General features: G+C 26.0%; 2 protein-coding genes across 3 annotated transcripts; both read left to right on the top strand.

Moving 5' to 3' along the window:
- Nucleotides 1-3,958: 3,958 nt before the first annotated feature.
- On the top strand, nt 3,959-5,734 carry OCT59_026982 (uncharacterized protein; the record flags this gene model as incomplete). Of its 2 annotated transcripts, none has more annotated exons than XM_066136629.1 (1): nt 3,959-5,734. In XM_066136629.1, one exon carries the CDS (start codon nt 3,959-3,961, stop codon nt 5,732-5,734), a length of 1,776 nt encoding a protein of 591 aa, XP_065993098.1. The 2 variants fall into 2 exon arrangements, with proteins under 2 accessions (XP_065993098.1, XP_065993099.1); XM_066136630.1 differs by having other exon boundaries at nt 5,237-5,734.
- A 7,810-nt stretch (nt 5,735-13,544) lies between these two features.
- On the top strand, nt 13,545-18,289 carry OCT59_026981 (uncharacterized protein; the record flags this gene model as incomplete). The annotated part of the gene is made up of 5 exons (XM_066136628.1): nt 13,545-13,805; nt 13,868-13,931; nt 14,010-14,194; nt 14,277-14,613; nt 14,682-18,289. The coding sequence occupies 5 exons, from the start codon at nt 13,545-13,547 to the stop codon at nt 18,287-18,289; spliced, it is 4,455 nt and encodes a 1,484-aa protein (XP_065993097.1).
- Nucleotides 18,290-18,578: the final 289 nt, after the last annotated feature.

The following is an 18,578-nucleotide window of genomic DNA, read 5'->3' as shown; positions in this document are numbered from 1 at the left end:
ATGACCTAACACAATATGGCGCAACTTAAGGTATGTCACTAATCAAAAGTACAGTAATAGACCGAGACCATAGTTCTATCCAATCAGATATTCCAAAGTTTCTTCATTCGCATTCAATCCGATATTCCAAAAATTACGTGATTTGCTGCGGTTGTTGGCGTTCCCTGAAACTGGGTAAATTTTATTGCCGATAATTTGTACCATGTCAAATCACCTCATTCTCATTAATTTCATTTGTTCCTCAAAAAACTAAAATTTCCTACCGATTGCTAGATTGCTAAACTAGCAATGAAAAATTCCCAAATTCAAAATATCGAAAGGCAGTCTATTTTTGCACTTCCCGTGTCTCTGTATATGTTATATTTGATCGCGTCATGATTATTTGTTTATCGAATCTCGTTTTCAGTATAGGTTCGTTTCCTCGGTTCTTTCGGTCTCAAGGTATTTTTCTTTTCTTTTATTCGTTTCCTACTCATTTTTTTATTTTTTTATTTTGTTTCTGCTTCATATTTCGTTTTTCACTAATTTTATTTCATTTTTTTTTAGATATTTTGGTTCTTTTTCGGCTCTACAATTAATAAAGGTATTTTTTATTTATTTATTTATTTATTTTTTTTTATTTCGTTTCTATCTTATATTTCGTTTCTCACTAACTTCATTTTTTTTTACTTTATGGTTTTATTTTTTACTTTGTTTCCTATCATTACCCAACCTCCTATCATGATCATTTTTTTTTATTACTTATTATTCCATCCTTTCGCCTCCCATTATTTTCTATTACATCTTTTCATTTTCCATTATCTCTGTTTACTTCCCATCATTTCTTTTTTTCTCTCATCACTCCTCTTCATCTCCCATCACTTCTTTTCGTCTCCCATCACTCCTCTCCTCTTCATCTTCCCATCACTTCTTTTCGTCTCCCATCACTCCTCTCCTCTTCATCTTCCCATCACTTCTTTTCGTCTCCCATCACTCCTTTTTACCTTCCATCACTCTCTTCTTCTCCCATCACTTCTTTTCGTCTCTCATCACTCTTTTTCGTCTCCTGTCACTCCACTTTCGTTTCCCATCACTTCTTTCACTCCTTTTATCTTTCATCATGTCCTATTTCTCCTTTTGTTTCCTATAACTTCTCATTACTCTTTTTTACTCCCTTTCATCTTCTATTACTTTCCATTACTCCATTGTTATTTCATTTTTTTATTAGCATCTTTCTCCTTGATCATTGTAATTTACTTATCTTTTTTATTTATTGTTATTGTTTTTCATTTATATCACTTCATCAAAAATAAATACGGTGATTTTTTTCTTTAAAATCGTAAATGTGTGACTCAAATTTTAATATTTGCAAATAAAATTTCATTAAATAAGATTATTTTGAATAAATATGTTTTGCAAAAAAATTTTTTAAAAAAATCAGCCATCAGCCGATTAAAATAAATTTACTAATTTACTCAATATATTGTACATCATGTGACATAATTGAAAAAAAACCCCCAGGCGATTACGACGGTTAGAAATCCCCTTATCATGTCCGTCAGAATAAGGTCTAAAGCTATACACATTTTCATTTATTAGTTATGTATCATGATGATGATGTAAAAAATATATGTATAAGTCTATTCATTTAATTATAATCTTGAAAATGTATTTAAAAGTATTTGAAATGAAATTACGTTAAAATAAATTATCAAATCAAATTTTACTTGTGATTTAATTATACAGATTATTCACGTATTTGCTAATGCTTAAGAATTTAGAGTTATTGAAACAATAATATGATGAATTATCTTGAAATTGTCTCAATACGATGTCATCCAATCAAATAGCGATAAATTCATCTAGAAAATTTGCAATAAAATAATAAAAAGGGACAAGTAATGAAAAGTCACGAAACAAATTACAAACCGTTTTATTTTATGGGATTAGTTATTCTGTGTAGTACTAAACTTAATTTGAATATTTTATTTGATATTGCACAGCTAATATACTGGTTATATATATACTACACAATACATAATGTATCATAATAATTATCAACTGCATTATTTATGAGTTATTTTGATGATAGATAAAATAATTTTAACTACAAAAGCAGTTGTTTCAGTTATAAAAGATCAAATAAGAAATACAGTCAACTCTCTTTATAGTCACACATTTGGGACAGTCCATATTTGGTGATTATAAAGAGATGTGACTATATAAAAAATTTCTTATATTTGTATATCATAATTCCTGCCAAAAATTAACATAATTTTAGCCAGAATTATACTTAAAACTTTATTGTATCATAACTTCGCCAATATTAATCGTAGAGTGATGATCTTACCGCCATTCGATTCGTCTTGATGAGACGGTTCTAATGGTATAAAATACGTCGAAATCCAATTACTAGATTAATTTCCGAAATTAAAAAAATATTAATGGTTTTTGTGTAATAACTCTGCCAATATTAATCATAGAGAGATGATCTTACCGCCATTCGATTCGTCTTGATGAGACGGTTCTAATGGTATAAGATACATCGAAATCCAATCACTAGATTAATTTCCGAAATTAAAAAATATTAATGGTTTTTGTGTAATAACTCTGCCAATATTAATCATAGAGAGATGATCTTACCGCCATTCGATTCGTCTTGATGAGACGGTTCTAATGGTATAAGATACATCGAAATCCAATCACTAGATCAATTTCCGAAATTAAAAAATATTAAATGGGTTTTAAGTAATAACTCCGTCAATATTGATCACAGAGAGATGAGCTTACCACCATTCAATTCGTCTCGATGAGGCGATTCCAACGAGCTATAAATCGTCTTTTTACAATCACTAGGTACTGAGAAATCTAGCAAAATGTTAAATGGCGCAGTAAACGTAAATCAAGAAATATTATAATGCCGATGTTCAACATTTTGTTGAATAACTCGTCAGCCAGTGATCGGAAAAGGATAAAACTACCACCATTCGATTTGTCTCAGTGAGACGATTCTAACAAGCTATGATACATCTTTGTACGATTATTAGATGCCAAGTTATTTAATATATTCTTTATATAACTGTGATTATAAACGGTTCTTTTTAATATAAGATTTTTGAGGATAGGTGTGATAGTGACTATAGATAGATTGTGACTATATAGGATAAATTTTAATAATAAAGTGTTTTGAACATTCAACTGGTGTGACTATATAGTAGAATGTGACTATAACGGGAGTGACTATAGAGGGAGTTGACTGTAATTATATTATTTATTATGTATTGTTACATAATGTTATATTTAACACGCAATTTTCATAATGAATTAATCAATGATATTTTATTGTAATAAGTATAGTCAGACCTCGATATATCGATATTCGATATACCGATATATATTAATATAATGATAAAATTTCACTTTTCCACTACATGAGAGAAACATATAAAAATCGGTATAATTTGATATAATTTGATATGACGATATTTTTCAACGTTGATTAAATTACAATGTAATCATCTAGTCATTTTTTATAAATAGTAATTATATTATTAGATAGACATTTTTGTTATATGTATTCGTAGGTGCAAATCGCTGCGAAAGTACGTTTATATTTCATGGTGATGTTTAATAAAATTTTTTTTTTTTTTTTGAAAAAAGGTTTAATTATCGAATATTCAATTCTTTGTTATTATGCATTTATACTTTGTGATGATTAACAAAGAAAATCTGCATGACTGAATATAATTTCTTAAATTGTTTAACTCCAAGAATTGGATCTGCATAATTAATCAATCTTTATTTAAAATATATATTGTACTGGTCATTTGATCATTCAACAGGTATCAGATGACCTTACAAAATGTCGTACCACTTTGATCTACAGTGGCCTTATTTAAAGAATTGCTAACGTTAGAATCCAACAGAATTTTTTTTTTTTGAAAAAAGAAAAAAAAATAGACTTACAAGAAAACCAACAATGTCGTCCAATAAAATTAAAGATATCAATATTACTTTAGGTGATGAAAATCTTTTAAAGAATCTTATAATAAGATTTCATAATTACATTGTTAAAATAGATGATATTGATGATTTTGAAAATATTTCGACTAATTGGATAATCTCTTTCCATGAAAATAATGATAAAAATCCTAAAAAAATTCTCAAAATAATGGAAAATCATAAAAGAAATAAATCTTGGTTTACAAGTTTAATAGGATATTTTTATCAATTTGGTATTGGTTGTGATCTTAATAGGGAAAAGGCGTTGGATTGTTATTTAATTGCCATCAATAATAATATTGATTATGATTCTTTAGATATAATAGATAAGAATCAATTACAATTGATTGTAAAAAATAATGGTGCATTCAATTTGTTAAGAAATAGTAATACAATTATTGGAAAATATTTATTATCATTATTTCATTATAAAGATATTATTAATAGTATGATTTTATCTGCTGTTACTGATCTTAACCAAAACAAATTGGTGTTTCTTGAAAGAATAAACGGAAATAGTGAATTAGAAGTACAATTTAATTTAGCAATTTGTAGGAAAGATGGAAGTGTTAATAATTATAAAAAAGTTTTTGAATTACTTCTACGTTTAACTGAAGAAGGGAATTTAAGTGCACAATATAATTTAGCAATTTGTTACATGGATGGAATAGGAACACAAAAAGACGAAGAAAAAGCATTTGACTTGTTTTTAAAATCTATTCAACCAGCTAAATTTCGTGCTCATAGAAGAAATAAGAAGAAAAGAATGATAAAGGGTAGTTTTGCAATGGATTTAGAATCTGCGATATCAAATAATTCAATAGCACAAAATAAGATAGGATTTTGTTTTCAAACTGGCAAAGATAGAGTAAGAAAAAATATACCAAGGGCATTTAAATGGTATTTAAAATCAGCTATTACCGGATGTGCTGAGGGTCAATATAATGCAGGATATTGTTATGAATTTGGTAAAGGAACGAATAAGAATGAAATTAAAGCATTTGAATGGTATTTAGAATCAGCTGAAAATGGATATGTAATGAGTCAAATTCATGTGGGATCTTGTTATGAACATGGTAAAGGAACGAATAAGAATGAAATAAAAGCGTTTAAATGGTATCTAAAATCAGCAGAAAATGGAGATGTAAAGAGTCAAAGTTATGTGGGATATTGTTATCTAAAAGGTTATGGAATAGATAAGAATGAAGCAAAAGCATTTGAATGGTATTTAAAATCAGCTGAAAATGGAGATGCAATGAGTCAAAGTAATGTGGGATATTGTTATGACCATGGGATAGGAACAGATAAGGATGAAACAAAAGCAATTGAATGGTATACAAAATCAGCTATTATAGGATGTGCTGAGGGTCAATATAATTTAGGATATTGCTATGAAAATGGTAAAGGAACGGATAAGAATGAAATAGAAGCATTTAAATGGTACACAAAAGCAGCTGAAAATGGGGATTCAGTAGCACAAAATAATTTAGGAGATTGTTACAAATATGGTAAAGGAACAGATAAGGATGAGAAAAAAGCATTTGAGTGGTATTTAAAATCAGCTGGAAAAGGGTATAAAATGGGACAAAATAATTTGGGATATTGTTATGAACATGGTTTGGGATTAGAAAAAAACGAGAATAAGGCAACTGAATGGTTCACAAAAGCAGCCAAAAGTGGAGATGCTGTTGCACAAAATAATTTGAGTAAATTCAAATATGGTATTAAAATCGCTATAAAGGATTTATTGTAGCCTTTGTCCAAAATTTAAAGACCTAGCCAAACTGGTGTTTTAAATAAATTATTTTAATTATTCAAAATACATTAATAGGTTTTGCATAATTTCTTTACAACCTCTTTGTATACTAATAATGACTTAATAAACTTTTGGAAAGAAACAAACTGTAGTTTAGGAATTTGAGTAAATAAAAGTGTTATATTTATATATTAGTATTTATCTAGTATTTTGCTGAACTGAATTATTTACTTAGTAGTAATAAAGAATTTATGTAGATAAAAAGAATTTGTCAATTAGTAATCATTTTTATTTCTGTTATTAGTTTGTATTTAAGAAGGAAATGAACTTTTAGTTAGTAATTAAAACAATAAAAAGATATTATTGGGCGTTTTTTATAAAACTAGTAACAATTTTGTTGATCATTTGTTGATCATTTATTTTTAAATTTATTATAAATTTTGTCACGAGATTTTCTATGGAAATCATTTCTCAATTTGTTATTAAAACACCTGCTGAATTGCCTCGAAATTGAAAATCATTTCTCTTTTTATAAAAAAATTTCCTTTTTGGTAAAAAACTCTCAAATTAATCTTATATAACTTTATTGTAAATGACAATGACAATGTAAAAAAAAATAAAAAAAAAAAAAAATGACAATGTCAATGTCAATGTCAGTGACAATGTCAATGTCAATGTCAATGTCAATGTCAATGTCAATGTCAATGACAATGACAATGAAAAAAACTTCTAATGCCAACTTTTCGCAAAAACTCTTCCTGTGCCACTGAAAATACCTGTTAAATTGAGACATCATTCAATATTTGCATGTTTTCATTTGTTTGCTGATCAATTTCGCTATTATAATATTATTTACTGTTGTAGCATTTTCGCTATAATTTAAAAAATTTTTAAATAATTTTAACAAAAAACATTTTATTGTTAATTAATAAATTATAGTTTTTCAATTTAATTTTTAAAATGTTAATTTTAAAATAATACATGTATTATGACAATTTCTCTCTATAAAAAAAATAAAATAAATAAAATAAATAATAAGTAGAGGTTAGAACCATCCAAAAAAACCTTACTGGGTAGTAAATTTTATATGTATTTATTTATCCATTCCTAGGAGATTTTGCAGTAAAAATTAACTATTGATTATACTATAATAAACAGATTTGAAAATTTGAGTAATTCAGAGAGATTTGCATTTTTCAAATTAGAAAAACTTTTAATTTATTCATAATTTTAATATTATTTTACAATTGTAATAGCAGGAGATATAATTTGGCCTATCGGTCATATATGTAATACGTATTACCAATTTAAATATAGGATTTCCGATTTTAATATTGCAACATGTGATCATGTATTACAGTTATTAACAAAGAATTTTTTTATTTTTTCAGCTGATTATTTTTTTGTCTTTTCATTTACAAAAACCTAATAAAATAGAAGTAAAATTTTATTTTTTTTCCTTAAATATAAACACAAACATATTTAAATTAAATAACTCAGAATTTAAATATAAACAAATATTATAGTTTGTTTGCACATATTTCAAATTATGGTTTGAGCATTTTGGCCAAAGTAAATCTTGCTCTTTAATTAAAAGTAGTTCAGCAAGTTTGAAGCTGTTAAGATATTAATCTACATGAAAGCACAGTTAATATTTTTGGAGTTATTTACATTTTTACATGATAGTACTAAGTTACAAATTTTTTTTACCTTCAGAGCGTATTTTGGGCAGTTTAGTCAAAGTAAATCGACTTCTTATATTAATTGATTAATTGAAAGTTTTTTGGCGGGTCAAAATCTGCTTGGATATTAATTTTCATGAAGGTACAGTTAATACTTGAGGGGTTATTCACGTTTTTCACAATGGAATTTTATTTTTTCTGTTTTATCACTTTAGAGCGTATTTTCAGCACTTTAGTCAAAGTAAATCGACTTCTTATATTAATTGAATGTTGTTCAGCAGGTGATAATCTACTTGGATATTGATTTTCACGAAGGTACAGTTAATACTTGAAGGGTTATTCACGTTTTTCACAACGGTACTCATTCACGAATTTTATTTTTTCCGTTTTGTCACTTCAGAGCGTATTTTAGGCACTTTAGTCAAAGTAAATCAACTTCTTATATTAATTGAAAGTTGTTCAGCGAGTTATAATCTGTTTGAATATTAGTTTTCATGAAGGTACAGTTAATACTTGAAGGGTTATTCACGTTTTACACAACGATACTCATTCACGAATTTTATTTTTTCCGTTTTGTCACTTCAGAGCGTATTTTGAGCATTTTAGTCAAAGTAAATTGACTTCTTATATTAATTGAAAGTTTTTCAGTGGGTCATAATCTGCTTGGATATTAATTTTCATGAAGGTACAGTTAATACTTGAAGGGTTATTCACGTTTTTCACAACGGTACTCATTCATGAATTTTATTTTTTCTGTTTTGTCACTTCAGAACGTATTTTGAACATTTTGGTCAAAGGAAATCGACTTCTTTTATTAATTAAAAGTTGTTTAGCAGTCAAAATCCAATTTTCATGAAAATGCAGTGGAGTAATTTATATTTTTTATGATTATACTATACGTACTGAATTGCAAATAAATTTACATTCTTTAATGTATTTTTAAAATTTAAATTTTTATTTAATATTACTTAATAAAGCATTATTATTTAAAATTAAATTTAATATTACAATATAAATTTTTCTTTATTTTTTACCATACAAAAAAATTGTATATGGATTATGGAATCTACATTTTTATATTGGTAATACACTAACGATCTATGAAATCGGCTGTAAAAGTCACAAATTGGACAGATGTAGCCAAAAATTGGCTATCCGATTTTTTGCCAATTTTTACTTATTCTGATTCTTTTTTTAACGCGTTTATTTATTAAGTTCATAAATGATTACATAATTAACATACTTATTCTGATAATAGGCAGTATATATAAAGTAAATTGCATGTATACAAAAGGTTAACAATAAATGTGAATAAATGAAACTTAATAAATAAATGCAATGTATGAAACATTATAAATTAATGAAATATATTAGTATTAAAAAACAGATGCTATTCTATTATTTGAATTTAATAATAAATATATGAATTTAATTAAGTACTTTAAAATGTGGAATATTAAAAAATATGGAGATTTTATTTTTTTATAAGCATACAGTATGAATATACAGTATAAAAAAAAGATATATCATTTTATTGTTTCAAAATATAAATGGATTAATGGAGTTTTTTTCTTTATATAAATCATGTTAAAATCACATCGCAAAATATCTTTTACAAAATAAATATAATTTCGTCCATATTATGTTTCTATATTTTCATATCAATTTTTATTATTTTTTTTTTGCCACTATTTTATTAATAGAAAATTTAAAAACAAATTTTTATAGTGATAAAAAAATTATTAAAAACACTAAATAAATAAAAGAATTACAATGATGGAAAAAAAATTGGCTTTGACTGAAAAAGGAATAATATTCATTTAAAAAAAATTTGTAATTACAAAAACTGAAAATAACTGGATAGCTGCATCATTCATTCCAAGAGGATGGGAATAGAAAAATTATTATTAATACAAACTAAGTTTTTTTGTAAAAAAAGTGATTAAAATTTCATTAACCGGAAAATTATATTAGCAATAGTGTTTCGATCCGGGCAGAAACCGTCATCCGGATAAATTAAAAAAAATATCCGGTTTCTATCCGGATTATCCGACTCGGATAAAAATCCGGATATATCCGGGTAGAAACCGAAATCCGGATAAAATTATTTAAATTTTTTTTACTGTAGATCATTTTTAATAAATAAAATTCGTGGCATTCATTTAATTTAATGTGGCATTTAATTAATTAAATATATGGCATTTAATTAACTACTAAATTCGTGGCATTTATTAAATTTATGACAATTAAATTTCGTGGGATTGATATAAAAATTTATTTATAGCATTTATTTTTTTATTTATAAATTTAAGTACAGTTAGTTAATGTAGTCCTAAGCCCTAACCAAAATAAATAAATACTGTAATCATTTTCTTGGATTTTTTTGTAATTTCACTTGAAACATATTTTTGAATAGTGGAAAATAATTCATAAAATTATGGAAAACAGTAACGTTCAAGATTATATTACTCTAAGTGAAAATGAAGAGTCCAGTGATGAAGTTACAGAAATTACTCTAATACTAAAAAGAGGATGACCTAAAAAATTATCTAGGACACTTGGAAAATAAAGGATGATAAGTGCTAGTAAAATAAGTTAACTATACTTGAATTAACAAGTCAAATATCAAATAATCCAAATCCCTTTAAACTAACTACTACAATGACTAAACCACAAACAAAAGTGAGTTGGGTATGGGAATATTTTGTTAGAAAACAAAGTGAAAATGGAGAAATACGTGCATATTGTCAGTTTATATCAGATAATGGAGAAAATGTACAAAAAGTTATAAATATGATGGATCTGTTGTTAAGCATGGAATAACACCACCCACAGAACACATTATATCTGAAAACAAATCAATAATAAATGCCGCGAATTTAATATATTAAATTCAAATTATGTGACAAATCTTGTGACATAACTTAAAATTTTTCCTTGTGGTTAACGAATAATTAAAACAATAAAAAAAAATATTTAAAGTAATCATATATAATATTTTAACTCATCTGAAAATATATGAAATGTTATGATTTAAATTTTTTTAAAATTTTTTTTTATTTTTTATCCGGATTCCGGGTCAATCTGACCATTTTTTATCCGGATATTTATCCGGGTAAAAACCGTAATTATCCGGATACCTAAAAAAAAAAATTATCCGGGTTTATCCGGTTGAACCCGGCAACGGATCGAAACACTAATTAGCAATAAAGAATTGTGTATAATATGACCCGACCACCAATCAAATAACATGGACAGATCATGTTACATACAGATGGTGGCCTAAATGATCCGGCCACTTTTCAAAATTAAAAAATTTTTATATGTTTTATAAAATGAAAATAAAAATTTAACATGTTCATTACGCCTTCCTTTATTGAATTTTACAAAAATTTAATAATTAATTCTATATCCATTCGCGAAAATAACAGCATTGACCCTCTGAGGCATACTATCAATTAATTTTCGATAATATTCAGGAGGGAGATCATCCCATGCAACCTTGACGTATACTTAACATTATCATCATATCTAATATTTTATTAAAATCAATACAAACTATTATATTTATATTTATCTTTATATTATTACCATTTAACATGTTACAGGATTAATTCATTTTGATCATTAAATATAATATTTCTTTAATAAAACTAATAAACTCAAAATAAACCATAAAATTTATTATTTGATAAATATACAAAATACAAATCAACTTTTTAATATAAACCCTATTATATTACTTAAAATATATATAAATAATTACTGAATAATGCAATAATTATATTATAACTCACTAACAATACCAAATTACCCTAGTTATTTCATTAAATTATCTGGACGAACCTTTTTTTTTTAAAAAAAAAATACACACCTGATAAAAAAACTGTGACCATCAGAATTTTAAATTTATTTATTTATTATTTATTTTTTAATGTATAAATATAAAAAATAAAATATCTTATTACGTAAATCTGCTGAATATTAACCGTTAATAATTAGTCTCTTAAAAATTTGATAAATTTAATTTTCAAATCATTATAATTTTGGATTACTATATTACTATATAACTTAAACTCCTTTAGTACTTCATCTTTCAGACAAAATAATCATAAGCATCAGTGAAATGATTTTGAAAAGCAAGGTATTTAGCACTTTTCATGTTCATGAAATAATCCATGTACGACAATCATTAAATCATTTATTTTTTATGTGACATTAAGTTACTTATACAAATCATAACACTGACCTATTTTATGCCGGACAAAAATAAAATTTAGATTCTCGTTACCCGGCCAGGTCAGTTTTTCGAAAAATGGATTTTTTTTTTTATAGTAAAAAAAAATTTATCACGTGATTTTAAGTTTTTGGCCAATGTGCGTAAAAAATTTTACATATGAAAAAATTTTACATATATAAAATTCCGGTCATTTTTAGAATTTTATGTCACGAGAATCTAAAAAATTTTTTTGCCCGCCCTTAGTTGCAAAATTCAAAAAAATATTATCATGAGATTATTTAAAAAATGTTTCATAATGAGAGTGATATTGCATAAAGAACGGTATGAAAAGAAATTACAATTTTTATCATTTTCACAATAAAAAACCAACTTTTAATTATATCATATCATATTTTTTCAACATTATATTTTTGACAATTAAATTATTAAGATGATTCTGAAAATATGCTAAGACAATTACAAAATCAATTACAGGCTTTTCAAAATGATAATTATAAAATTTATAAAAGATCAGTCCGTACTTTATTATAAAGTTTGAGGTAATATATTAACTAAAATACTTCATACACTTCAAGATATTCTACTATTAATAACCAAAGTTATATACCAACCAATCCTTGGGTACCAAGTCAAATTTAATAAATTAATAGATATATTTGAAACAAATATATTAAATCAATTTATTTATGCTCCCTGTGCATTTTTATTTTATTTTCTTTCATTTTCACTTTTGATTTTATTATCATTGTTATATTATATTTAATTAAACAAATAACAATTGCACATTAAATTATTACATTACTGATGTCCAGGGACGGTGTTAGACGCATTTCTACTCGTTATTAATTAAAATATGAAAATGTGGTCTGAACCGTACCCAGACCAGAATTTTTAATTAAAATTGCAATTTTATGCGATATTGTTTATGATTTTATGATTCTAAAAAATATTAAACAACGTTGAAAATTGCAGCCCGTATTTAGAGATAATTCTGGCTCGAATTAACTAAAATCTGATCTGCATAATATAAACTGAAACGTAAATTACGTAAATTCTATGATCATACTTATGCCCGTGATGGATAATCACGTTGCTACAAAAATAATCCTTTATTAATAATATACAACGCTTGGTTAATGTAATACTCAAAATTATAAAAATAAAATCCAAAATGAAAAAAAAATCCTTTTTCCTTAATACAATCTATCTCCCTTTTAATAGTAAAATGATTTATTTTCATTAAAATAAATTCAGTGTTTTTCGTCTTCCCTTTTTGAAATCTTCCAATTTCAATTTGACAAATTTTACTTTTAGTAAACCTTTTCCTCTCATTATAAGAATTTCAAAAATGTCATTTTCGACTTTTCATTAATATCGACTTTTCAAAACTTCTTTTATTTGATCTTCACTTTCATTTCCTTATTTAGTAGTCTCCCGAACTTAATTCCCGTACCCAAATCTAAAAATAGAGATGAACACAAGAATAGTTTTACATCGTTACGGATGTTACATTTGTAACATTCCACAATTATAATACTTCAAATTTTATACGCTTAAGCTAAATATAATACTGCGCCCCACAATTAACAAATTCACTGGGTAATTTCCAGCATTACACCGGGTTGTATCCAAAGTAGTTGTTCATAAATCCCAAAGTACCCTGGATGCACCCAAGATTGCTATCCGGGATTTTTGATCATATATAAATCATTACACAGTACAATCAGTGCACCTATTTTTAAAGTATCACCTGAAGTGATCGACAGTTACTGTACTTCCATGCACAATTACGTTTTGGTAATACAAGTCCTTATAAGAAGAAAACTTAAATCGCATGAAAAAAAAAAAATATTAACTTCGTCAATAAAATTTAAGAAGTCCAATAATGTCTAATAACACTGAGTCTAATATACCCGTAAAATTTACTGAAAATTCAAATAATGAGTGGATTAATTGGATTGAGGAAGCCATTGCAAAAGATTACTTTAAATATTATGAACTCAATCAGTTTACTAATTTTCAAGAAATTGGGGTTGGAGGGTTTGGGAAAGTTTACCGTGCGAAATGGAAAAGTTCTCCATATTATTTGGCATTAAAATCTTTTTTCAATTGTAACAACGTCACAATTAAAGAGATAGTTAAAGAGGTAATAATAAAATAATTATTACATTATAATTTATATAACTTCTAATTTAAAATTCTATTTAGCTTAAAATTCAGCGTGAAGTGGATTTTCATGAGAATATTATTCGTTTCTGTGGTATTGCAACAGGTACAATATACCTTCTTTTCATGCATAATTTGATTGTAAAATCTAAATTTATTATTTTATTTTATTTTTTTTACAAAGAAAATCAAGTTGATAATTCAAAAAAATATTTGTTAGTAATGGAATATGCAAATGGAGGTACTCTTCGAGAATATTTGAAGAAACATTTTGATAATCTTACTTGGAATAATAAATCTAATATGGCATTTCAGTTGGCTTGTGCTATATTATGCTTACACGACGAAGGAATTATTCACCGTGATCTGGTAATTCATTTGTTTACATTTTGTTATTTCATGTTTGTTGAATTGTAATTAATAAATTTATTGTATTTAATAATATTAATAGCATTCCAAAAATGTATTAGTTCATCAAAATATAGTTAAATTAGCTGATTTTGGTCTATCAAAAAGAATTGAAGAATCATCCAACCTTTCTTCAACGAAATTATTTGGAATGGTTCCTTATATTGACCCAAAAAGTTTTAGTAATCAAGATTATAAATTGAATAAAAAAAGTGATATTTATAGTATTGGAATACTTTTATGGGAGATATCTAGTGGAAATCCTCCTTTTGATACTGAAGGTAAACCGAATGACGTTTGTTTAGCAATTAATATATCACAAGGCCTTAGAGAGACACCCATTCCTGATACGCCCGAAGATTATGTAAATATTTATGCTGGTAAATATAATTAATAATTAATTTATGTTTATATTAATGTTAATTAAATTAATTCTATTTATTTTTAGATTGTTGGAATAATGAACCAGATAATCGTCCAACTATCAATCAGGTGGTCTTTAAATTAAATGCAATTATTCTGAAGAATAATAATATGATTATAGACGATATTCGGACAAATGACTCTTGTACAAACCAATTATCAAGTAAACAACAACTCGATTTGAATGCTTTTGAAGATCCTATAAATACTTCATCACCATCACATGGGGAATTATCCAAATTTATTCAAAAGTTTAACAAAATGAATACTAAAGAAATAGATTCTTCAATATTATCGAATAATAACTTTAAGGTGACAGTTGATGAAATGGTTGAACTTTCTGATAAATTAAGCGTAGAAAATGAAGAATTAGAAAGACTATGCATTTATAATTATCTTAATAATCATAATATAACTCCACAGGAAATTTATATTTGGTTATTAAATAATCAAAATCATTCAAATTCTATTGTTTTACTTGGAGATTTTAATTATTTAGGAATTGAAATTAATATTGATAAAAAAAAGGCATTTGAATTATATCAGGTAGCTGCAAATTCAGGAAATATTATAGCACAATATAATCTTGGTTGCTGTTATACATATGGGAATGGTGTTTATAAAGATTATGATAAAGCTTTTGAATTATTTAAGAAAGTAGCTGAAAGAGAATATTCAAAAGGAATAAACTATTTAGGATTTTGTTATTTTAAAGGAATTGGAACTGATGTTGATTTTAAAAAGGCATTTGAATTAAATCAAAAATCAGCAGATTTAGGATATGCAAGTGGAATAGCTAATTTAGGATTTTGTTATTTTAAAGGAATTGGAACTAATATTGATTTAAAAAAAGCATTTGAATTATATCAAAAGGCAGCAGATTTAGGATATGCAAGTGGAATAACTAAATTAGGATATTGTTATGAACAAGGAATTGGAACTGATATTGATTTTAAAAAAGCATTTGAATTATATCAAAAGGCAGCAGATTTAGGATATGCAGGTGGAATAACTAATTTAGGATATTGTTATAAACAAGGAATTGGAACTGATATTGATATAAAAAAGGCATTTGAATTATATCAAAAGGCAGCAGATTTAGGAAATGCAGATGGAATATTTTATTTAGGATATTGTTATGAACAAGGAATTGGAACTGATATTGATTTAAAAAAAGCATTTGAATTATATCAAAAGGCAGCAGATTTAGGAAATGCAACTGAAATATTTTATTTAGGATGTTGTTATCAAAAAGGAATTGGAACTGATATTGATTTTAAAAAGGCATTTGAATTATATCAAAAGGCAGCAGATTTAGGAAATGCAGATGGAATATTTTATTTAGGATATTGTTATGAACAAGGAATTGGAACTGATATTGATTTAAAAAAAGCATTTGAATTATATCAAAAGGCAGCAGATTTAGGATATGCAGGTGGAATAACTAATTTAGGATATTGTTATAAACAAGGAATTGGAACTGATATTGATATAAAAAAGGCATTTGAATTATATCAAAAGGCAGCAGATTTAGGAAATGCAGATGGAATATTTTATTTAGGATATTGTTATGAACAAGGAATTGGAACTGATATTGATTTAAAAAAAGCATTTGAATTATATCAAAATGCAGCAGATTTAGGATATGCAGGTGGAATAACTAATTTAGGATATTGTTATAAACAAGGAATTGGAACTGATATTGATATAAAAAAGGCATTTGAATTATATCAAAAGGCAGCAGATTTAGGAAATGCAGATGGAATAAATTGTCTAGGTGATTGTTATAAACAAGGAATTGGAACTGATATTGATTTAAAAAAAGCATTTGAATTATATCAAAAGGCAGCAGATTTAGGATATGCATGTGGAATAACTAATTTAGGATATTGTTATGAACAAGGAATTGGAACTGATATTGATTTAAAAAAAGCATTTGAATTATATCAAAAAACAGCAGATTTAGGATATGCAGATGGAATATATTATTTAGGGCGTTGTTATCAAAAAGGAATTGGAACTGATATTGATTCTAAAAAGGCATTTGAATTATATCAAAAGGCAGCAGATTTAGGAAATGCAACTGAAATATTTTATTTAGGATGTTGTTATCAAAAAGGAATTGGAACTGATATTGATTTTAAAAAGGCATTTGAATTATATCAAAAGGCAGCAGATTTAGGAAATGCAGATGGAATATTTTATTTAGGATATTGTTATGAACAAGGAATTGGAACTGATATTGATTTAAAAAAAGCATTTGAATTATATCAAAAGGCAGCAGATTTAGGATATGCATGTGGAATAACTAATTTAGGATATTGTTATAAAAAAGGAATTGGAATTGATATTGATTTTAAAAAGGCATTTGAATTATATCAAAAGGCAGCAGATTTAGGAAATGCAGATGGAATATTTTATTTAGGTGATTGTTATATAAAGGGAATTGGAACTGATATTGATTTTAAAACGGCATTTGAATTATATCAAAAGGCAGCAGATCTAGGAAATGCAACTGGAATATTTTATTTAGGATGTTGTTATCAAAAAGGAATTGGAACTGATATTGATTTTAAAAAGGCATTTGAATTATATCAAAAGGCAGCAGATTTAGGAAATGCAACTGGAATATTTTATTTAGGATGTTGTTATCAAAAAGGAATTGGAACTGATATTGATTTTAAAAAGGCATTTGAATTATATCAAAAGGCAGCAGATTTAGGAAATGCAACTGGAATATTTTATTTAGGACGTTGTTATCAAAAAGTAATTGGAACTGATATTGATTTTAAAAAGGCATTTGAATTATATCAAAAGGCAGCAGATTTAGGAAATGCAACTGGAATATTTTATTTAGGATGTTGTTATCAAAAAGGAATTGGAACTGATATTGATTTTAAAAAGGCATTTGAATTATATCAAAAGGCAGCAGATTTAGGAAATGCAACTGGAATATTTTATTTAGGACGTTGTTATCAAAAAGGAATTGGAACTGATATTGATTCTAAAAAGGCATTTGAATTATATCAAAAGGCAGCAGATTTAGGAAATGCAACTGGAATATTTTATTTAGGACGTTGTTATCAAAAAGGAATTGGAACTGATATTGATTTAAAAAAAGCATTTGAATTATATCAAAAGGCAGCAGATTTAGGATATGCAGGTGGAATAACTAATTTAGGATATTGTTATGAACAAGGAATTGGAACTGATATTGATTTAAAAAAAGCATTTGAATTATATCAAAAGGCAGCAGATTTAGGATATGCAGGTGGAATAACTAATTTAGGATATTGTTATAAAAAAGGAATTGGAATTGATATTGATTTTAAAAAGGCATTTGAATTATATCAAAAGGCAGCAGATTTAGGAAATGCAACTGGAATATTTTATTTAGGACGTTGTTATCAAAAAGGAATTGGAACTGATATTGATTTTAAAAAGGCATTTGAATTATATCAAAAGGCAGCAGATTTAGGAAATATTACAGCCCAATATAATCTTGCTTTTATGTATGAGAATGGAAAAGGAATTGTTAAAGACATAAATCAAGCAATTTACTGGTATAAAAAATCTGCATTACAAGGAAATCAAAATGCTCAAAATAAATTGGAACAAATTCATGTAAAGTAAATTGAGAATATTATTGCTTAATGCTTAAATAAAATAAATAAGCAAAATACTGTTATAGAATTTATAGAATTTATTTCATTTGTTTTTTTTTTTAAAGTATTGTATATTAAAGTAATAGCATTGTTTGCCGATATTGGTCATTAATAACTTTAAAAGATTTATTTAAAATAGATTCATAAGAAATAAATAAATAATATTTTTTGTTGATAACTGCTAGTAAATAGTAAATATACACATTTTTTATGTTTATTTACTAATTGTTAAGTGCGGTGTTTAAAATATAACCATG

Source organism: Rhizophagus irregularis, chromosome 7 (genome assembly GCF_026210795.1).
Source record: "Rhizophagus irregularis chromosome 7, complete sequence".
In the NCBI taxonomy this organism is placed as follows: Eukaryota; Fungi; Glomeromycota; class Glomeromycetes; order Glomerales; family Glomeraceae; genus Rhizophagus; species Rhizophagus irregularis.
This window is presented reverse-complemented; position numbering and strand designations above follow the sequence as displayed.